The following is a 24,551-nucleotide window of genomic DNA, read 5'->3' on the forward strand; positions in this document are numbered from 1 at the left end:
ATAAAGTGAATCTCATAAAACATAAGCTGATGTCTAAACATTTTTAACAGATTTTAAAGCTTTCTCACACTTCAAATTCTCTATCCTTTCTACAACACATATTTTAAATCCAGCCCTCTATTTATACGAGAACACTTAATCAGAGGCGTTCTCTGTAGACTCACTGTACCTACGTGCTGCTACCACCAAGATTCCCTGCCTATAACAGCCAAACTGACAATTACCTAAGCTGGTCTCCCTACCGACCTTATCTCTTCAGAACAAATTTCAGAGGAAATGAACGAGTATTTGATCAACTGTCAAGTTCCTTGTGGGCTTGCTGACACACTTTTTTTTTTTCTGAAGAGAGGTGTACACTTGGAAATATATGAGCATTTTTCTATCTTGACTCAGCATCTTAAAGGTATATGTTAGCATGGCAATATTTTAGATATGGCAAGGATATGACCTTTCTGTAAAGGTGCAAGCTATTATGTGCCGGGAAATAGCACAGATGCTCATGCTGGGAAAGAAAAAGTGAAAAGAACTTGATGAGTAAAAGGCCAGTAAAAGAAGAAAGTGGATGAGCACATCAGTTGGAAAGTTTGACAGTAGCAAAATCAGAAAAGCACTTACCCTTTTTAGGGGATCTGTCCCATAAGATAAGTAAGATGGCCTTCATCAATGTTTGATTGAATAAATGAATAGCTCCTATCTCTGAATACTTTTAAAGGGACATTAGGTAAATAAAGCTTTCAGATACTTTATTAAAATATGAAAGACCATTAATGATTTCAAAAAACTTTATCAAAAAAAGATCTGATAAACAGGCAAACATAATTCATATATTTAGGATTATTCCAGAATGAACAAATTACAGTAAAAAAATAGTTATACCTATTAAAACTTAAATGGTTAAGAAGTATCTAAACATATGCATTTTATTTTCAAAGTCAGCTTTCTGAATTACTTTACAAGTTAAAAGTGAGGCTTTTACTTCTACAACAGGTAAATGGCCCACAATACATATTGCACTTCTGTAACAACCGCAGTAAATGCTCAGAAATCAGCCCCTGCCAGCACACAGAGAGTAACTCTGACTCTTGGCAGTTGACTAATTATTAACCAAGCTCACCACCACCTATGAGCGATCCAGAATTCCAGTTTATTAGTTTACAATGACACATAGTCCTTTCCTCTGAACCATGGACCCAAGCCTTTGTGTTCACTCACTCTGCCTCTAAAGACAGACATACCTACACACCAGAAACCTCACTTGCCATGTACTTATTGCCTTTTACTGTTAGTTTCTTGTTGTTTCATTCTTACTTTCTCTTGGCTTTTACTGTTTCTTGCTCAACTAGATAGTGAGCTGCCTGAGCACAGAGACCAGGTGAAAGGTTACTTCTCTACCCCAGTGTCTATTGCATTTGTTTAGTGAGTGAATTCTCTGAGCCCTTAAGCAACCTGACATAATCAAATCACAAGTCACAGAAACATAAAATATGAGAAGAAACTACAAATCCCCATCATTGCATAAAATCTTGGCTCTCACTTTAGGTTGCATTCCCTTGGGACTCTTAACAATTAATGCAACCATAAGCTTTCCAATGATTTATAGGGCTACCTAATAGGGAGACTGCCTCAGCCGAGGAGCCGCAGCTGCTGAAGCTTCCCCTTTAAAATGAGGTTTGACATGGAGTAGCAACAACTGGGGCTGACACAGGTAAATGAAAAGAAGGCAAGTCCACTTCATCAGATTCGCAATATAATTTCAAATCCCGTAGCATCAACTGTAATAAACATTTAGGACATATTTTAAATTGTGGGATTTTTAAACTCCAGATTGATCTGTGGGTTTTATTCTCCAACATCAGAGCACTAGGCAAAAAGGTGGCTTTCGGAATTAAACAGAAATTCTTCAACCTTTATCTAGTACTTGTTTTAGCCCACAGTGGACAGCTTCATAAATCCGAAAGGAGCCTACATTGTGTAGGCTACGCTGGTAGCCGGTGGAGAGCAGAATGTCTAATGCAGAACCGCACATGACAAAGAGGAGGGACACGAACCAACCGCCTGCCATATAATTAAGCAAGACATTTCAAAATCAGTAGGTATCAAATAATATTTTACTAGAAATGGTGTTTTTGAGAAAAACTGAGGATAGTTTTTATTTATATTTGCCAAGAATTAAGACTAATCTTTTGTAAAGTATCATGTTTTCAATCATTTTCCATTTGCAAATAAAATAACTGAAAATAACCTGTGGAATGACTTTTTCCCAATCCTCACTTCAAAGCTCCTCATTATCCAGAAAGTCCATTTCTGCTTTAACATCATGTTAGAGGCTTCCATTGCAGGGCTAAGATGGTACTAGAAATGCATTTGTAGCTCACTGAACTGTATTATCTACTATATATAAACAGCATATATTTAAATTATTGAGAATAAAGTACAAGGTGTTTTATTTTTCTTCACGGTGCTTTCAGGAAGACATCAGGATCTCCTCTTCTCCCTAAAGAAAAATAATAACAAAAATCAAGAAAAGATAAACTTACAAGCTATTGTATTGATATTACTAGTTAACTCAAATTTATAATCATAAAGTTTCTAACTGCATAAAGCTCACACAGATACGACCCAATGATATAGCTCAAGGAACTAGTATTTAAAATTGAGTTATAAAGAATGGAATACTGAGCAGAAAAGAACAATTAGCCAATTTGTAAATCAGAGTTCTATTTCCATTTCTATTATAAAAGCCAAGTATTCATTAATTTAATTTATGACTGGAGTCTAATTGTCAGTTTATGCTTAAGCCTGGGTCCCTGTCCAAAAAAAAAAAAAGGATATAAAAAGGATATAACAACTCATTTTCTTTTACCATAAATACTTATTGTTGCAATCAGGCATATCTTCTTCCTCCAAACAAATGATTAACCCCTTAATCAAAAGATGAAGGAACAATTACATATCAAATGGCCCCAGACATTGGCTAGTATTTGCTTGTTAGCTTGACCCATGCACTAAAATAGCTTTGCTCAGGAGATGCAACAATTCATGCCTGTGGAATAATAAAGTCAACTAGTTTCATTTCCTTTGCTACAGTAAAGCTTCATTAATTCGAGCACCACAAATTCAGAAATCAAGATCACGTGGGCCAGGCTAACATTAGCTATTCCCTCCATGAAGGGAAAATGTAGATTACTAAGCAAAGGTGAAGGACACCCAGGTGCTCCCTGAGCTGTCCCATCTTGCACATCATTTGGCTCTAACTTAGTGAAATGAAATGGTACTTATGTGTTGACAAAAGAGAATGGGGAGGACAAGATGAAACAAGAGAGCTTGAATGTTATGGGCTCATAGAATTTTGTACATTTTTGCAGGAGGGTTTATTTACTACAAATTTTGTTTTTATTCTTAAATTACACTTTACATTCCATATTGTTTCATATTAGTTTTATTAAAAGTTTATAGTACAGCATATTTAAATCAAAACGTGGGAATCATCCACACCCTTCTCACTTGATGTGTTGGCTACATGTACTTTCTCATTGCATTTTCCTCATGGTACTTCCTGTAACACTATGTTCATGAACAGGCTGACTCACAACCTGACCTTCCAGACCCTGTAAAAATTAACAGTGGGGTGGGGATCTGGGAGGAAAAAGCAAAGGGGACTAAGAATTACACACTTCCAGTTACAAACAAAATTATGGGGATTAAAGTATAGCATAGGGAACACAGTAAAAAATACCGTAGTAGCTATGTATGATGTCAGATAGATACTAGATCTATTGTGGTGATTACTTCGTAAGGTAATTCATGTTGAATCACTATGGTGTATAACTGAAACTAATGTAATGCTGTATGTCAAACTGTAATTAAAACGAAACTTTAAAAAATTAGCAGTAAACTATACCTGTAGTACCGTGTGTACTTCTACCTGAGGACTTCTCAACTGGATACTGCAGTGGTATTACAATACCTTGATCTGGCTTCTGAAATGCTGAAATGAGATTTTTTATTTTCCGGAAAAATCTTTTATGAACCCCAGGAGCTGTCTGGAAAATAAAAGGCCAAGCAAATTATTCACCTACATCATAATGATATGAAAAGCCCTGAAAAATGTGTGAGAGATGCTTAGAGAGGTAACACTTGTGTAACTTGTTCAAATATTTGAAAACATAAAGAAGAAGAAAAAACATCCCAGAAGACTTTACTTTGGTTGGCTGAATTTCCCTGCAAGAGGAGCTAATGAGCTGTCATTTCAGTTCTCCCAAGGGTGGTATTAGTTTGCACAACCTCTTGGTCATTGCCTTGCCCTTCCTGCCTGCTACCCATCATACATCCCGAACCTCTAAGGGTATACAGGCCATTACCCACAATGAATTCACCTACTTAGAAGATGCAGTTAAACACAGGAAAAATACAGATTCTACAGGTCATTAACAAAAAGCCTGAAGAACAACAGTGACAACAAAAACAGTACCACCAACAACAACGTATCCTCCCTGTCATCATCACACAATAGAAAATGCTACACAGGACATTAAAATTGACTGTTATGATACACACAATGCATGGCTAGTTAGTCCTTATACACTCGCTTCTCAACATGTCCTGCCTCATCCTTCACATTAAATTTTTTCCTCCTTGGGAAAGCTCCATATTCTCCCTAAAATTACTCTCTCCATTTAACACTTCACTGTGACAAAGTTTCATCTATGACACAAAAATGAAAGGCTACATAAGGTTGCTCTTATTTATTTGTTTGCTTTTGAAGAGATCATTATTTGCAAGTGACTATTAAAATGTATTCCTTTCCTGACATCAATTCTCTTGCAAAGACACAGCTTGAAATCAATAACAATTTCCTGCAAAGGCTTATGAGCCAAGCTTTAGGCATCAGCTCAAAAGTGTCATTTTACATGAAATAAAACAGTATTGCTATAAGCAATGGAACAATCACTAGTTTTTTTAGAAAGCTGTTTTTCAGCTATTCCATCTGGAAGATTTTTGAGGTGGGAGCTGTTTGTTAGCATTTAATGAGAAAACATGAGGGCTGGCACGCAGACTTCTGCCAAACAGACTAAAAGCGGAAGATAGTACACTGTCCGTAGTAACTCTCGGCCATTTCCTACATTGTGGTAAGTAACTTTTCATTGAAAGCACTGGCAAAGTTCTTTTGAGCTTTAAATCAATGTGTCCACTCATGGGCTCACACAGCTTGGAGCATCAGTAGCTATAGACCATCCTCCCACTCAGCTCCACCCCTATGGTAAAAACACCTTCCCGGAACTCTACCTCATCCAAAATAACATGGCCACTCTTACAGGGGTCCAATCAGTGTGTTGGCTGCAAAATAAAATCTGCAAATTGCAAAGGCAGGTTGTAGGCACAAAATACCTCCTTATAGCTTCCTTAGAGCCCCTTTCTCAAAGCACTTTCCCGTTTCTTGCCCCTACTAGTTCCTCAGAGGTGGGCAGTTATTGGCTGATTTGGTTAGTCCTGTTTGACAGATTAAAAAATGGAAATACAAAGAGATAATTCAGCTTGCCCGAGGTCCCATAGATGACCAGAGACAAAACTGCCTCAAGATCCCAGGACCTAGTCTCTTGCCTCAGAGCATGACTTAACCAGACTGTAGTGAAGTTAGAATCACCAATCATAAGAGGAACTATACACTCCCCCAGGGTGGAAAGATTTCAAACCACACATCTTCTTAGCTGTTCTTGTGGCTTGTAAAACAATTTATCAACAAAAGCAACTTTTTTATGGGGACTTAAAGCAGTTAACACCTGATTGTCCACACTAACACAGGAATAACAGCACTGGATATACAAAAGCAATTTCAATTTGGGATGAATGCTTCATTGGCAAATGACCTCATTTATAGTGCTTTGCTTAGGTTAGTAAGTAAAATTATTTAGCATCTACTGATGTACTGATGATCAAATATCCAGAAAAGCCCAAAGGCACTAAAGTTGGCAGGGGGGAGGTTAGTCCAGTCATCACAATGTACTGCTGGCGGTGCACATATTAATAAATGATAGGTGACTGTGTAGAATTCTCTGAATTAACAATATAGCAAAATTTGAGCCTGAGTCACATGAGAAAAGTTAATACACTAAGCAATGATAAAGCCCAAAGTCCTATCAAAAAATAGAAATTCAAAAAAATATTTGTCTTTCCTAATTCAGTGGATCCAGGGTTCAATTTTGTCCCACTCTTTGAAACAAATCTCACACTTAATCTAGATTTCTTGCACAATCTTTGCACAGAGGATGGAGCGCTACCGCTGTGATTTTTCCTGCAGTGTGGAACTAAAGCATTGTTCCAAAAGCACTGTAAATATCTCTCACTTGCCCAATTTTGAAAATACATTTACCACAAGAATTGCAACACTGACAACTCCCATCCTGTCACTGAACTCAGCTCTTGTATACATTTTCACATTTCCTATATTGCTATCTCTTAGTTATCCACAGAAACATGTGTTGGGTCACAGCTGGTCTTCAATATGCTCTAGAGAAGTTTCTTCCAGTCAGGTGATATGAGCTCTGGGAATACACACTAGTTTAATATCCACCTTAGCAAAAAACACAACTGAGAAGGCAAATTTAACAGACAGAAGAAACGCAATGTGCATCGCAAAAATAAATTTAAAGAGTTTTTTTTTAAACCTGTTTTCCCTTTGGAGGAAACCTGCCAATCTTCTGCTCTCTTGGTGCAGAGAATTACATTATTTTGTAAACAGGGTCAAAACAGACAACTGCATGAGACAGTATTAATGTTCAATAAATTCTCTCTTCCTTAACATGATCACAAGCTTGTAGCAATCTGCATATGATGTTATACTTGAAATGAAAGAAAACAAGTTGGAAGGCAAGATTAGCTAATCCCTAATCATTTAAGATCCTTTCCATAAAGAATATTGGTCAGCGGCTGAAGGCTACTTCTCTAGTGAGAAGAGCTATTTCAGGTCAAATTATATACAAATATATGTGTAAATATCATATACAACTCTTCTTCATAATAGGTGAAATTTAACTTAATCATCCCTGTAGTAATGCAAATAATTTTTTAAATAAACAAGTATAGTTTTATTTAGAAATGCTACTACTTTTCCTCTAATTAGTATTGCAATATTAATTATCCTGATATAAAGCAACAGTGTGTTCGGAAACTTGACCCAATTCATCTCAGCAGTTCAAAACATTTGTAATCTGCAATTTGTGCTTTCTGGTGTACAGATAAGTTGGTAAAAGTTAGAGCTATTTCAATTTGTTTTAAATCTAGGATTTAGAGTTTCTTAAAGACATAGTGATTGAGTTATTAATAGAGGTTGATAGTAGCATTTCTGTTTTCAAACAGCTCATAACGAAGCACTCTCATTATAAAAATAGGCTGTTTTAAAGAGTCAGATATCAGAGAAGGCATTTTAGGTCAAAAGTTTTAGTTGTCGAGACCTCTACATTGGTAATATATAATATACTACCCTCATGCATGGAACTATATTCATTCCACAGGCATTTCTTGCAATGGTACAGTGACTTTCAAATGTTTTCATAGCCATCAGAACCCATTTTTCTAATGAAATCTTACTCAGAGCTCCAGTTGATGAGCAAAATAAAAGAGAACTGCTCTGATTAAAGACAAACTAAAGACCCAAAAGCATATCTGCGTAGGTCCTTCTCTGCCTCTGCAAACCTCCAGGCAAACCCAATGTACCCAGGTAGAAGAATATTACAATTTTGCAGAGCATAGCTTAAAAACCACTGCAATGTTCCCTCTATCTCTAGTCCACCTCTCCATGTTCTTCCCACTTGGCTCATCTAAGAGTCCTGCCTTCACACATAGAGCAGCCCTGCTTACCCTAATACTTAAAACACCCTCCCTCCTTTGAATTCCTACAGTAAATAAGGTAGCACTTGATTATACACAATGGTATTGATAGCAATGTGGCCAGTTCACATTTTTGAGGATTTACTATGTTCTAGGTCCTGTGCCTAAGAGCTTTCTTTATATTCATTATCTCAGTTAATCTTCAAAATGAGCCCTATAAATAAAGAACTAGTTTTAGGCTCATTCTACAGATGAAGAAACTGGTTCAGAGAAAAGTTAAATAACCTTCCCAAGGTCACAGACCTATCAGGGAGGAGAGTGGACCTGACCTGGAGCCTAGATCCACCTGACAGCAAAGTTCAGGCTCTCACATGGCTATTTAATTCATGTCATGTCTCCTCAAGGGTATTATAAGCTTTTAGAAAATAATCCACAATAGCACCAACACTTATATTAGTACCATTCGCTAAATAATAGCTGATTTAATTATTTTGCACATTTTCTGTGCTTTCTAAAATTTAACATATTTTTCATATGCTTTCTAAAAGTTTGACACAATCCTTCAACTTTTTAAAAAATCTTTTCCCCAAGGTGACACCACTCCAGTACAATGGTGGTTGAACAGAACTGGCACCAAAATTCTCTAACGCTTTCTTTTAATTTTTTTAATTTATTTATTTTTAGAGAGAGGGAAAGAGAGGGAGAAAGAGAGAGAAACATTGATGTGTGAGAGATACTGTACATCGATTAGTTGCCTCTCGCAGGCCCCCAACTAGGGACCTGGCCCACAACCCAGTCATGTGCCCTGACTGGGAATCGAACCAGTGACCTTTCAGTTCATGGGCTAGCACTCAACCCACTGAGCCACACCATCCAGGGCTTTAAAAGCTTCTTAATGACCCCTGAACAATTTTGTGAATTGGAGCTTTAGTAATTTGAATCTGAAGAATAGTTGGGGAATGTAGAATTTGCCAGCTCTTTTATAAAACCAGCCTAAATTTCAAAGACCTCCTGGACACCCACAGAAGTAGAAATAAATAAAAAAGCTATACCTCAGCACTCCAAGAACCTGTTTCTGTCTGGGACACTCGGTATGTATAAATGTAACCTTGATACCTGTGAAAGAATAAACTCCATTACTGAAAAATTCCAAAAGAACAAACAGATGCTCTCGGTTTGAGCTTAACTATCACATACAAATGTTACATATACTGGGACACACATATATGGCATCATGAATTCATAGGAAGAAAAACCGGGGGAATCTAACTGGCTTGTTTATTATATCCAGCTAATCACAGTTTCCAGTAAGCCTTCTTTATCTTTTCTTTTAAAAAAAAATGTGGGAGCTCACACTTTTAAAGATATGTCTAATTGAACAGGAAGAAACTAGAGACCCATTGTGACTGGTAAAAATCATGAATTATTAAATAGATTTAATTAAGTGTAGTCTGATTATTTTTAAGAACATATAGAGCCTTAAAGTGAAAACATTTTGCTGGGATAAGGTACTGTCAGGCCCACTTAAAATACTAGTAATAATAATATTAATTATAAATATAATAAATATGATGCTATATTCCTATATTACTATTACTGTTACTTTATAATATATTATAAACTAGTAATAACAGCAATTTGAATTAAAAAGGAGTCTTGTTAAAGAACTTGAAAGCAGCTTGTCCTTTCAGATGGGATAAATATTCTCCCTCATTACTCAGTGTGTATGCATATTGTATATCTATATATTCGATTTGTACTACATACCAAGAGTTTCATAAGCTGTATTAGTTTGCTTATGCCCCCATAGCAAAATGCCATAGACTGGGTGGCTTAAACAAAAGAAATTGATTTTCTCACAGTTTTGGAGGCTGGAAGTACAAGATCAAGGTGGCAGCAACACAGGTTTCATTCATTCTGAGGCTTCTTTTCTTGGTTTGTAGTCAGCTGCCTTCTTGCTCTGTGCTCACGAGACCTCTTTGTGTTTGAGCACAGAGAGAATGATCTCTGTCTCTTTTTCTTCTTATAAAGCCACCAATCTCATTGGATTAAGGCCCCACCATTATGACCTCATTTAACCTTAAATACATTTTAAAGACCCATCTCCAAATACATCCACACTGGGAGTCAGGCTTCAACATATGAATTTGTGGGAGACGTGATTTAGTTCACAGCATTCCACCACTGGTGCCCCCAAGTTCATGTTCTTCTTACATGCAAAATACACTCATTCTGTTGCAATAGCCTGCAAAGTCTTATTCCAGCAACAACTCTAAAGTCCAAAGTGTAATCTAAATATCATCTAATCAGATTTGGGTGAGACTCAGGGTATGAGTCATCCTGAGGCAAAATTCCTCTCCAGATGTGAACCTGTGGAACCCGACAAGTTATGTGCTTTCAAAAAATAATGGTGGGAGAGGCATAGGACAGATATCACTTTTCTAATATGGAGAAATAGGAAGGAAAAAAAGTCACAGGTCCCAAGCAAGTCCAAAACCTCATAAGGCTAATTGCTTGAGATCTTAATGCTTGAGAATAATCTTTTTTGGGTTGATACTCTGCCCTCCAGGCACACAGAGTGGTACTGTCACCCCCATAGCTCTGGGGGTTGGCCTTGCCCACTCAGCTCAGTTAGGTTCTGGTCCCACCTTTAAAACCTATCTGGAAACAGACTCAACCCCCTGGACCTGTGGCAGGAGTGGTATCCTTGATGATCTCTGAATCACAGTCAGGGCCATTCTTCCCTTTTCTTGAAAGATAAATCATGTCTGTAGTCAAATTGCTGTATTGTCCTGCTGAACTCCTTGTGGTCCAAACTGACAGTGTCTCTGAGGCATTGTCCCAAAGTCTCTTCCTGGCTTCTGCTGAGGTGGTAGTCTACGTCATGGGTAATCTCCTTAAGGAGTGATTATCTGGCCACACCCTTGGTGTTCTCTCCAGAAGAAGCTTCTTTATTTTTTGCCATAAGGGTATGCTGAGAATTTTCTTGAATTTGTCTGTCTGCCTTTGCATTTTACTATAAGCAGTGAGGAGGAACCAAGGCACCCCTTCAACACTTCGCTTAGAAATTTCTCCTGCTAAACATCCAGTTTACAAGTTCTACCTTCCACAAAACATGAGAACACAACTCGGCTAAGTTCTTTGCCATTTATAACAAGGGTGTCCTTCCCTCCAGTTTTCAATAAAATGTTCGTTATTTCTATCTGAGACTTCATCAGAAGGAACTTTAACATTCACAGCTCCACCAACATTCTGTTCACGGCAATGTAGGCTTTTCTTAGTGTGCACCTCCAAACTTCTCTAGCCTCTACCAATTCGCCCAGTTCCGAAGCCACTTCCACATTTTTGGGGATTTGTTACAGCAGCACCGTACCTCTTGACACCAAAATCTGTACTAGTATGCTCAGGCTGCCATAGCAAAATGACTTAAACAAAAGAAATTTATTTTCTCAAAGTTTTGGAGGCTGGAAGTGCAAGATCAAGGTGCCAGCAATATAGGTTTTATTCTAAGGCTTCTTCTCCTGGCTTGTAGGCAGTCATCTTCTTGCTCTGTGCTCACATGACCTCTTCTTTGTGTATGTGCATGGAGAGAGATCTCTCTTCTGCTTCTTATTATAAGACCACCCTTCTTCTTGGATTAGGGTCCCACCCATATGACCTCATTTAATATTAATTGCTTACTAAAGTCCCTCTCTCCAAACACAGTCACATCAGGAGTAAGGGCTTCAACATATGAATTTGATGGGGACACGATTTAATCCATAGTACACATATTATCTCTTTTGGACTCCACAACAGTCTTATGAGCTTTATATTGTGAAATTCATTTTACAGACTAGGGAACTGAGACCTTGTGAAGTTAAGTAACCAAAGCCACAGTAGAGATCAAGCAGCAAAGAAGGATTTCAATCAGGCCTATTTAACTGTAGTCCAGCTCTTGATACATGGACTTAACTTGCCTAATAGATTTTACTTCATATAAAAGTAAAGTAAACTTTATGCTGAATTATTTCAAATTGTGAATCTGAATTTGGATCAATAGAGTTTTAACACATTTTGTGATCGTTATTCTTAGGCACAAATTTGGGCCAATACAGATCTTTGGTTAGAATACATACTGAATTGAGATAAAAATAAATGTGTTTAAACCTAAAAGAAAAGATGATTCTAAAGCATTCTAAACAGAAGGTCATCCTTAAGTAACTGACCTCATTTATCATTAACCACCTTTAAAACTAAGTCTTTAAATATATGGATTAAATTACTATATATTTAATCAATATCCATCAGTACCGATTACCTACAGCACACACACAAAAAAAACCACCACTCTAATCAGGTTCATACTATTTGTAAACCTTTCCCCTCTCCAAAATGAACAATTGAATTGCTGGTGTGATGACAAGAAATGTTTCATTTTTGTTATGGAGGTTTGTCAGAACATTTAGATCATATATAAAATAGGTTGATATATGCCTATGTAGAATATGCTAAATAATATAAAATACTACATTGTTAAAGTTCTTTGTTTTTCTAAGCAATTGAAATCTACCTCAAAGCCCACTGATTCCAGTAAGCACTCTACAGGGAACAAGGCAAGAGCTTTGATTTCCATTTTTCACCATGGGAACTGAAATGTAAGGCTTGAAATGATTTCCTTAAAGTCTCACTGAAAAATGGAGATATAAGCAGGGAAATTGGTCCTTAGTTGTATTTTCCCTCTGGGAAGTGATTAATGGCAATAATTCAGTACCATTAAAAGTGATGAGGAAAGGTATTATTTAAAATCTCAGAAAAAGTGAAAGCAAAATTCTAAGTAACTGGTTTTCCACTTTCTAAAACAGTGGGTCTCTTAAAAATACAATGAATCTATCTCCCTACTATCATTCAGCATCATTTAGTCAAAATAAATGAGTCTGTTTTGAAAATTGTTTCCTAACGAATCTGATCTTATCTCACTTTCAGTTAAGCAGCAGGAACTCGAGTACCACTTCAAAAGTCCTTACCTCCTTCAGTCTCTGAACAACCTGGTGTCGGTGACACATAAAATTTCTTGTGATTAACCCATCTAATATTAACAATTTCCTACTCCCCAACGCCTCAAATTTCTGAATGAGCAAAATTCTTTCACCCTTTAGATAAGCCAGCAGTTCATCTCTTCCACTTTCAACTTGCTGAAGTAACTGACCAAGGAGGGATCTCCTATAATCAACTCCAGCTATCATATGGCATGGATGGAAGAGACCTAAAACAGTGATATTCCAATTACCCTGTACCCAGGGTAATACCCTTAGTATCATTTAGGTGCTTGTTGGAAATGTAGAATCCAGGCCCTACCCCAGAACTGCTGGATTAGAATCTGCATTTTTACAAGATTACCAGTGTGGAGAAAAGGGACCCCTAGTACACTGTATTTGGTAATGCAAACTGGTGCAGCACTGTAGAAAACACTATGGAATTTCCTCAGAAAACTAAAAATGGAACTGCCTTTTGATTGAGCAATTCCACACTGCTGGGATTATACCCTAAGAACCCTGAAACACCAGTCCAAAAGAACCTATGCACCCCAATGTTCATAGCAGCACAATTTACAATAGCCAAGTGCTGGAAGCAACCTAAGAGCTCATCAGAAAATGAGTGAATCAAAAAACAGTGGTACATTTATACAATGGAATACTACGAGGCAGAAAGAAAGGAGCTCCTTCCCTCTGAGACAGCATGGATGGAACCGGAGAGCATTATGCTAAGTGAAACATGCCAGGTAGTGAAAGACAAATACCATATGATCTCACCTATAAGTGGAACCTAATCAACAAAACAAACAAATGAGCAAAATAGAACCAGAGACATCGAAATAAAGAACAAACTGACAGTGACCAGAGGGGAGGAGAGAGGGTGATAATGGGGGGGAAAGGGGGAAAGTCAAGTAAAGGAACATGTACAAAAGACTCATGGTAATGAACAATGGGGTGGGAATTGTCTTTGGGAGCAGGGGTTGGACAGGGTAGGGAGAGCAACGGTGGGTACGGAAATGGGGACAACTGTAACTGAACAACAATTTTTAAAAAAAACAAGATTTCCAGTGGACCTCTAAGAACATTAAAGTGACTAAAATGCAAAAAGAATACCCACACCTCATTGGGAATATTCATGGCAATTTCTCCAAAGTCAGCCTGGCTCCTGTCATTCACCCGGGACACTTCTGTGTCATCTCCCCCAGAGTCATCAGTCTATGATCTAAGAATGTAACTTTATTTAAATATAAGCTGAAGCTTTTTCAATTGTTTCAGTTCATAAAGCATTGTTTCTGAAGCATTTACTCACACTGCCCCAACAAATTTCATAGTTTTGTTTCCTATAGATTTTATTATGAAACAATACGTTTATAACAAAAAATTCAAGTAAAGTATTGAACATGGTTTTTTCCAAACTATGCATACTTCCTCCCTGTCCAGTGAAAAATCACTGTTCTAGCAAATAAATTGGCAAATTAGTAACAAGAGCTATAAAATTGTGCATAATTTTGACCTAATAGCCTTGCATATCTTCATATACTCCAAGGAATCAAAAGGCAAAAGCAATTTGACAAAGATTTTCATAGTAGTTCTATATTAATAGTGAAACAAATGGAATTCACCTAAGTATTCCTAAATAAGAAATGTTACTCAAAGTAGGGAATGGTAGCAGAAAGAATGGTTCAAAATTATAGTAAAATTCAAAGGAATTACAGAGGTGTATTTTTCAAACAATTTTAAGCACATGGTCTATGTTGATATAAACTGATAATATGTGAAAAAAGTGGACACCAGGAGATGACACTGTGATTACAACTGTTCAAAATTGTCTGTTCCTGTATCTATATAAACGAAGTAAATGTAAACTAATATAAATGTGTCCTTGCACATTAATTTTCCCTATAAATTACATAAGTGACTAATAATACTTTTTTTAAAGAGAAAGCAAAATTACCACTTGAAGCTTTAAAAATCTAGCCTATGCAAATCACAAATCAGAAAAATATTATTCATTTTTTTAAAATTTTACAATCTTTTCAGCATTATCTTTCCTGTGACACCTTCCATTAACACAAACAAACCAAGAATGTAGTGTAATCATAACTGTCTTCACCCATCAAACCCTTTGTCAGATTTGTTAATAAGCCTGCAATTTAAATTTTATCATGAAAAAAATCTAGGAAATGAATAATTGGTGGAAAACAGTAGAGTTTTTTGTTGTTGCCATTAATTTTCTTAAGTAATATTTTACACTTTAATGATCACACAGCATATGATGATTCAGTCCCTGCTGATATTAAAATTTGCCGTTTTTCTCCTCAAAAGTGGTCCCCAACCCTTAAAAGCATGTTCTGGTTAGAAATGGACAAGAAGAAAGCAACATGACTTATTTCTTATTTTCTCGAAGGGTCAGTGTTGGGGACAGATTTTGATGTAGAACAGATGAAACCACATCAATTCCTTCTTTACACCACTTCAAGTACTACACAAAAGGAAAAGGTTAGCTGTGTCTGGCTTCTTCATGACACTGCAAATAGAGCAGGCTCATGTCCATGCTGTCTACGTCTACATGAACCAATGCTGCGTGCAAAGTTTAAGGCGCAATTATAATGTGATGAAATTTTTAACAAATATTTCAAAACTTGTATATCCAGAGAAACAATATCCAGTACAAAGCCATCATTATTGATACCATACTCTGATTCGAGAAGTTTCTTCATTTCCTATGGCCTAATCTCCATTCTTTAAGAGTGAATTTGAATTTTCAGAACTGTCAAAAGGCATTCAGCTTCAAGTCTGATAGTAAAACTATATAACACCAGTTTTGATAAATCATAACAATAAATATAATCTCTTCTCCTGAACGGCCACATAACATATTATTTATGTACTCCTATGGTGGTATAACTTTGTATTACAATTATTTATAGTAACAAATATCTGCTCCCTGTTAACTTAACAAATATTAACTCATGCAATAATCCTCATAAACAACCCTATGAGGTAAGTACCATCACCCTTTTCACAGATAAGGAACCTGAGACACAGTAAGTTTAGGTAACTTGTCCAAGGTAAAACAGTTGTTTAAAGGCCACAGTTGGATGCATACCCAAAGAATCTGGCTGCCAGATCTGGGCTCTCTCTTATATCGGGGAGAATGAATTAACAAACTGGTCTTAAGGTGAATCCAAAACACAGTTCCAGAAATGGAGGAAGTCTGCTGGGCCTTTAGGCTGGAGGTGTACACTGAGGGGAAGGGAGAAGAAGGGGACTGAAGGGAAGAGGCCAAGAGGGGAGATCTCAAAAGAGGTCAACCCAGACACCCACTTTCCTTAAGCTAAATGCCATCTTCACACTAATATTGCAACATCAATTTTATAACGTCAGTCAGAGTCAGCACTTCATTTGCAGGCCTATGAATTGTCCATTTTAGTGTTCTATATGTTGCAAATTTCATCTTAGACTAGCCTTCAGGCTTGCTGTGCCATTTATACATTTTACTCAGATAAACCAAAATAATTGTCGTATTGACACCAAATCACATATACAATGGTATTCAAAAACTTTAAGTTATAATTTCTCATTCTTTCAAGTCTTTTGCCACACTGTTCCTCTCTGTTACAACTGATAAGTTGAAATTTTATTTTGTCACCTCTCCCTCTCCCACTTCTCCAGTTAAATTGTTTGATAGGCACTTTATTCCCTTTATTCCCAGTCATCCTTTAAATCTTCAAGGACAAAAAGATAATTATCTTTTTATCTAAGAATATATATGTCAAATGACTTCATTATGTGTCCTTGATGCTAAAGACTATAACAGCATTTCTTCTTTCAAATTTCCCATCAGATAAGTAGCAAACAAAGTCAGATATGTACAGAAGGATGCTAATTATGGAAATACACTATTTCTCCAAACTAAGTATTTTAAATACTTTAAACTAGTTCTTCTCTTTTTGCCATCAAACTATCCCAGTGGGCATTTAGGACTTTCCCAATATTCTACATTGAGGGGGAGAAGGGAAGAAATGTGAGAGCTCATATGTACCTTAGTGAGAAGAAACGTCTTATATCTTAAAAACCAAAAGAATAAAATAAAATAATAACTATTTACATTAATAAGAGTATTTTGTATACTAGAGGAATACATGAAAAACACATAGAGTCAATAGTTTTCCTACGCGACAGAAAATATAGTGGAAAAAGATTCTACTTACGATAGAAACAAAAATATCAACACATTCACACACATGATAACTAGAAATAAACTTAACAAATACATGCAAGACCTATGGGAAGAAAACTACAAAACTTTCTTGATGGATGTAAATGAAAAAATTAATACATGGAGAGGTATGTCAGGTTTTGGGATGGGAAGACGATTCTTTAAAGATAATGATTCCTCCTTAATTTATTGAGTTTAAGGTAATCCCGATGGAAGTTTTTTAATTTAAGAAAACTATTCTAGATTTCATCTTGAAGAACCAACAGATAAGAATAGCAAATATTTTTTACTCTACTTTTATTTTATTTTATTTTTAAAATTTTTATTGTTATTCAATTACAGTTGTATGCCTTTTTTCCCCATCTCTCCACCCCACCTCAGCCGAACCCCCCTCCCCCACCTCCACCCTCCCCCTTGATTTTGTCCATGTGTCCTTTATAGTAGTTCCTGTAATCCCCTTTCCCCACTGTCCCCTCCCCACTCCCCCCTGGCTATTGTTAGATATGCATTAAAATATTATGATATAGTAAGGGCCCAAAACAAGTATCCCCAGAAAGTGCCATCTTTACATACAGATTATTTACAGCTAAAAATAAAGCCCAAAATATTCAAGAAGTTTTTTCAACTTCTCCTTTACATGCCCAAAGGAATGCAGATAGAAAAACCTGCATGGGGAAGGGAACCTTGGCATATTCACCTTAGCACATATGAACTAAGTGTGTCAGACGGGAGGATCCAAGCAATGTCTGTCTGTGAGATTCCCCTCTGGGTCCCATTGTTCTGGGTGGCTCAGCAAGAAACTGTTCACCACAGGTTTGCTGTTTCTCATCTACCTGTGAATTGCCTGCTTTCCCCTTGAAATCCCAGACCCCGGCCTCGCTCTCCTGAGGAATATAAACCTCAATGGCCCAATGTGTCCTTGGGCCTCCTGTTCTTATGGAATCCCTGTATGTACATATGCATCATAAATTTGGTCATTTTATCCTGTTAATTGGTCTCATGTTGATTTGATTATTAGTCCAAACAGAAGAATTTACAATGGTAGAAAAAAATTTTTTATGTCCTCTCAATACCATAATGCTGGTAATACAAGAATAAATAGATCAATTGAGCCAAATAGATTGCTGCAAAACAATAACTGTTACATGTAAGAATGTAATATATGGTAAAGGAGGCTAATAAGTCAATGGGGAATTGAAGGTCTATTAATAAATTATATTGAGACAATTGTTAGCTATTTCAAAACAAAATCAAATTATATCTTTTCTCCACATTAAAATAAAATTCTAAATGGAATTAAAGAGTTAAATATAAACTAATCAAACCATAAATTCAAAACAAAAACTGCAGTAAAGTTTTATAACATCTCTGGAGGAAAAAGAACTTTCAAGGCTGGGAAGCAAACAAAGAAATCAAACACAAAGAAAGTGAATGACGGCTTTGACCACTACAAATGTTAATATTTTTTGTCTGTCAAAGAAACCTAATGGCAAACATCAAACTAAGAAAAGATACTTTCAACAGACCAAGGATTAGTGTATAAAAAACCATATTGTGTTAAAAAAAAAAAACACTAATATCCAAATGGTTCAATGGACAAAGAAAAATGCAACAGCTTACCAAGCATATAAAAGACACTCTATCACTAATCAAAGAAATATGAAATAGTGAGATACCAAATTTCAAGGAGAATTTTTTTAAAAGAATTCCCAAATGCAGGAAGGGTATGATGAAATGGACACTCTTGTGCATTACTGGTGAGCGTATATATGAATTGGAAGGATAATTTAGGAAAAAATATTTGGTGATCATGTATACATCAAGAATCCTAAGTTATTCATGTTTTTGACTTAAAAATTGCACATCTTTAAAATGTATTATAAAGAAGTAATCACAAATACAAGGAAAAGTTTATAGACTGAAATATGAATCATAATGGAATTTGTAATTAAAAAAATGGCATTACCTGAATGTCTAAGAATAGATGACTGGTTAAGGAATATATAGTACATGCACTGGCTTGACTATCATGCAACCATTAAAAATAATGTTTGAAAATCATTCATAAGAACATTATATATAAATGGAGTTTTTCCATGCAAAGTGGAAAACTCATCAGAATACAATATTGTAAGAACATATATGTGTTTACAAAGTAATTTTAAATTAAGATATAGAAGAAAAGACACTTCATTTTCAATAATAATTGTCTTTAGGTTATAAAACTACAGATGGTTTTTCTCTCATTTCCATTATCTACATGTTTTAAATTTTCTATAATATGATTAGATATTAGGAACATTTTTAATGGACTTACTATACAAAAATCTAGATTTATTTATTGAAAATAGTTAGAAAAACAAGTTTTCACTTTAAATATGGGTGAGCAATCTTATAGATAGAAAACTTGTTTAGTACTTTATGAGATTCAATTTTCCAAAACTGAACAGGACAAAAGGACATATCTGATGCCCATGACCAGGGGTTTAGAACTGGGGAAAAGAGTTTTAAAGTATAGTTTACAGTTGAAAAGCATTCCTACAAAAAATATAGACTAGGAAGTGGGGGAGGGTACGGGGGGCATAAACGGTGATGGAAGGAAACTTGACTTGGGGTGGTGAGCACACAATACAATATACAGATGATGTAGAATTGTACACCTGAAACCTGTATAACCAGTGTCACCCCAATAAATTCAATTAAAAGGAAAAAATACAGAAACTAAATCTCAACCAAACTTTGGATAATGGGAGTAAACAAAGGATGGAATGAGAAACTATTCTGAGCAGACTGTACAATCACTGAACGTTTGTGAGCTATCCTTTCTTGTTCATGTGCATATGACACCATTTACATTGTTATTCCTTCTGCACATCATAAGCATACATGTTTTAGTTTAAGATGGATATGCGGTTTCTTTCCAAATGAAATGTCATTTTGTTACTACATCATAGTACCAAAATGGGGAAATGAAAGTTTTATATTGATCAAAAGGGACCCTTGGCTCAAAAAATTTCAGAAAGTGTCATAAAAGATAATGTATCCTTGTGCCTTCCCTCGGCGGCACAGTCTGGCAACTGCGCTCTAAGACTTGGAGGCCCCAGTCTGCCCATCAAAAGATACGAAGGGAATTCCCAATTTGCCTACTCTTTTCTGCTACTTCATAAGGAGGTTTGCATGGAAAGCTAAGAGTCATAAAAACTGCACTTATGCAAGATTCACTTTGGGTGAAAACTTAAATGTTTGAGAATTTCCCATCTGCCTAAATTAATGACTTACATGATGCTGGCCTACATGGACAAAAAGGTAAATTTGTCCTTGTCTCTTGCATATTTTACAAACAGCAATCTTATGCAGAAGGCTGGGAAAACATTATTATTTTTGTTTTACAAATATTGAAAGCAAGACCCAGAACAGTTGAGTGACTTCCCCAGTGTTCCACACACTGGTCTCCTCATATCAGTCCGTAGCTGCTTGCAGTAAAGAACAGTATTTGTTTTGACAATTCATTCATTAATGCAAAAATATATATTGAGTGCCTCATAATGCCTTTTACATTCCAAGCTGTGTGCCTGGTGCAGGAGACAATGTTGCTACCCTCATGGAGTTTACATTTTACCAGCAGAGCCCAGCAATAAATAAGTAAACAAACAAATGTCAGATAGTTTAAAGCTCCTTGAAGACAAATAAAGGAATACAGTGTAATAGGGAGAGGAGAGGGCATTTATATTAGATCAGGTAGTCAAGAGGCAGAAGGAGCAAAAAGTGCAAAGACCCCAATTGGGGAGCACGCTTAACAAGCTTGAGAAACAAAAGAGGCCAGTGTAGTTGAAGCCTTAAACAAATCTTACGAGTACACTGTCCCCTGCTCTCCCTTTTCCTGCCCAGGCTTTTTTTTTTTTTTTTTGCCTCTAGGTTAAGAGACACATTATGTCGGCTTCACTAAAGAAGCCCTTTTGTTGGTCTACTCCCTCTTCAATCTTCTTTTGATAAGAATATGACCTAAGAACACTACTTGGTTTTCATTGACCTTCCCCAGTTTCCACTTGGGAAAAACAATAATATAAGCAAAACATAAAGATCTGAGCCCAAGAGCTTGAATAGCTTCTGTGTATTTCACTTGAAGCCTTTACAATAAATGCATGTAGCATGGCCTCAGAGTTGCCACAAACATGGCTCAGCCATTTAAATAAATAAATAAATAAATAAATAAACAATGAAAATCCTCTATTACCAGCATCAGTATAATCTTTTTTCATTGGCCCAGAAGGTACTTTAAAACCTTGCAGTGTATCAGTAGTTACTGAAAATACTACCAAGCATTTTCCTTCATTTTGTTTCTGTCTAGAACCTACTGCGCAGAGCTGGTGTTTTCATGGGTGTTTTTATCCTGCTGACAAAAAGTAATTCAGCTACATACTTCCTTAGACATGTCCCATGAGTACTGAGAGAAATTGACTGAAAAAATGATATAGTAATAATAATAGTAACAGGTTACATTCACAGAATATTTACTATGTCTCGGGTCCAGTGCTAAATATTTTACCTGCATTATGTCATTTAATACTCACGATTCTATGACATAGGCAGTAATATTATACCTATTTTGTGGATAAGAAAACTGAGGGACTGAGAGGCTAATCTGTTGAAGTCACAAACCTAGCATTGGACTAGCACAAGATTAGGTCTCAGATCTGCGTGACTCTGGAGCCCTGAAGCAAAGATGAAGTTGCTTCTGATTCAAAATGGGGCGTTAGACAAAGACATGCCTAAGTGAAGGGCAAAGCTGATTCATAACAAGGGTGTTTTCCCTCCACGTCCTTTACAACTATGTCTGTCCTAGCTTTTATCAAGAAGGAATCCTGCCCCACACACATCTTCTAAAGGAAGCTAACTAAGTGGGTTCAGAGAGGCAGTTTTACTCACAAACATACCCCCTCTCAGCATCCTACCTAACTAGTATTGCATTCTTCAAGTAATAAATTTAGTTTCTTTGCCTGCTTTCTCTCCCTGAATTTGATGGTCTTCCTTTAGGATGACACCTCCGAATTCCTTTAAAGAGAGTTGGAAAGAAGCCTTTTCTCTTCTCAGGAGCTGCTGCCCCCAAATCTGGCCATTCCACCATCCCAGGGCTCCACCTTGCTGGCCTCTACTAGAGGTCAAAATTGAAGTCTGGATCCTGGGTCTTTCCCTGACCAAAGGTAAATTCCAGGCTGCATCTCCCCACTGAAAAAGGTTTTCTCTATGGGTGCCCCAAAAAGTCCTGGGGAGGCGTTTCTGGTGATCGGAAGGTCCAAGAAGAGAAGTCCCCAGTGAGGGGCCTAAGCCAAATCATGGTCCACCATGGACCTGGGCTGGACCTGAGGAAGCCCAGGAGACCATTGGGTGGGCAGTGGAGGCTGGGACGAGCTCCTGCCACCTGTACATTGCCTGCCCCCACCACCCATGCCCACTGCCTGTGCCCACCCTCTGCAAGCCCTCGGCCCAGCAGCAATGATGTACTCACAGCACACACAGGCAGTACACGCCTGGGACACTCTCGCTGTCCCTCAGCAAATAGCTGCCATCCAGACCAGTGGCAAGCAATAGCTTCTCCCCTGTCTCCCGGCTGATTTTGCCATGATACACAGGCATCGCGTCCATGGCCTGATGGACTCTTGGGCGGGCCAAGGTGTGGACCAGGAGAAAGATGTGGCTGCTGCTGCTGCTGCTGCCGCTCCTGCTGCTACTGCTGTTGCTGCCAGGCAGGATTCAGTGAACCTGACTCCCAGTTTAGCCAGATGTGCAAAAAAGAGAAAGGAGCACCGGAACAACAGGATGTTGTCTACCTGCCTTAAAACCTCCTTCTCACACTTCAATTAAAACCAGCTAAGCAATTTAGCAGCTTGGTACTGCCACAGGGTTCCATCCCCTCCCCACCCACCCCGCCCCCAACACAGGGTTTATGTGGGAGAGTGACTACAATTAGAAGGTCCTTGCAAGATTTGAGCTGTACTACTAACACACACACAGCAATGCTTGCTAATGCTTCTGTTCTTGCAGTTTTCCCAGAGGCCACCAGGGATGACTGAGCTTAACTAGTCCCCGAAGAGGTTGATGATAGAGACAAGTCGTACCCAGCCTTCATGTGAGGTAGAAACGCACTGACAGAGAATGAAAGGGCCAAAACCTTTGAAATCGAAACACAGAATCTATCAGTACTGTCAGTGTGCAATCACTACTGAACATACTCAGGAGGCCCCTACGGAATCAGAAGCAGTAGGTGAACAAGGGACTTGGGGCAAGTGCCTCCTCCCCCTCTCCCTCCCCCTTGCCAGTCTTCTTGAGCAATCTTGATCCTAAGCAAATAGCGAGTTTTTTCTACTTCCTTGTCCAAGAACCAGAGTGCTCATTGAGGTTCAAAAATTAGTCTATGTCCAAAGATGTTTCAGATTTATCTATTTGATGGGTCTTAGATAAGAAAATAAATCATTTAATTAGAGTTTTGCCTTTATGTCACCTTCTATGTGCCCCTTGATATATAGAACTCACATTTCAGCATTTGGGGCATAAAACCTCTTTTAAATCACATTGCAAGTGTTGATCATTATGTTGTAACTTTTATCCTCTAATGTTAATAGAGAATATGTTTCTCTTTAGTTGACGCTAAACTACATATTATTAATTTTTTAAAACATTTCAACCTTCATTTTCTTCTCTGAAATAAAGACTTGCTTCTATTTCAAAATGTACTGTTAAGTAATATTTCCCCAAAACTTCTTCCTTTTTCACTAGAATAACACTTTGTTTAATGCTTGAAGCCAAACATTTCTCTACATTTTTCCCTTTGATTATATAAAACACTTTTAAAGTTGGAATTTAAATACCTGCAGTTATGTTGTCTGTTGTATGTCTCCCACAGTTTCAGCACCGAGTTCCTTGAGAACACAGCAAAGTTGGGAGCTCAACGGCAAGAACAATTTTTAAATCCTCACGTATCTTACCAATGGATCAGATGCACAGAGCTGCCTTGCACCAAAGCCAGATATTTGTTCTCCACCTACTAAGATCGAGAACAATTCTCTAAGATTTCAGTGACAGCTAATAATATCTCTCCTTCTTGATGGAATCATGCTAAGCCTTAGACTCTGTCAACCTGAATAGATAAAGTATAAATATATGCTTCCTACAGTCATTTGCAACACCAAGAATAAAAATAAACAAAACAGTATTTGAGATGATATTTGGGAATGGGTCTGGCCAACTGAGCCAAGATTGTCCCTTTATCTTCCTACCTCACTCGTTTAGGGCCAGCTTCACCTCTCACCCTTTTGCATGCTTTGGGTGGAGGAAGAAATTGATCTGGTAAGTGAATGCATACACCAATGTTAAGGACTTGAGAGATTAATACTCCCTGAACTCTTTATATTTTGAGTGGGCAAATGATGAGCCCATAGAAATTAATCACAATGGTAGAGTTTCAAACATGAAAGGAGAAGACAGGGAAG

General features: G+C 37.2%; 1 protein-coding gene across 1 annotated transcript; it reads right to left on the minus strand.

Moving 5' to 3' along the window:
* Positions 1–810: 810 nt before the first annotated feature.
* Positions 811–22,912, minus strand: SH2D1A (SH2 domain containing 1A). Its single transcript, XM_024567139.3, has 4 exons — positions 22,571–22,912; positions 8,880–8,943; positions 3,902–4,043; positions 811–2,494 (listed from the first exon to the last, which is right to left on the minus strand). The coding sequence occupies exons 1-4, from the start codon at positions 22,705–22,707 to the stop codon at positions 2,454–2,456; spliced, it is 384 nt and encodes a 127-aa protein (XP_024422907.1). The 5' UTR covers positions 22,708–22,912; the 3' UTR covers positions 811–2,453.
* Between the last annotated feature and the right edge of the window lie 1,639 nt (positions 22,913–24,551).

This window comes from Desmodus rotundus, chromosome X (assembly GCF_022682495.2).
Source record: "Desmodus rotundus isolate HL8 chromosome X, HLdesRot8A.1, whole genome shotgun sequence".
NCBI lineage: Eukaryota > Metazoa > Chordata > Mammalia > Chiroptera > Phyllostomidae > Desmodus > Desmodus rotundus.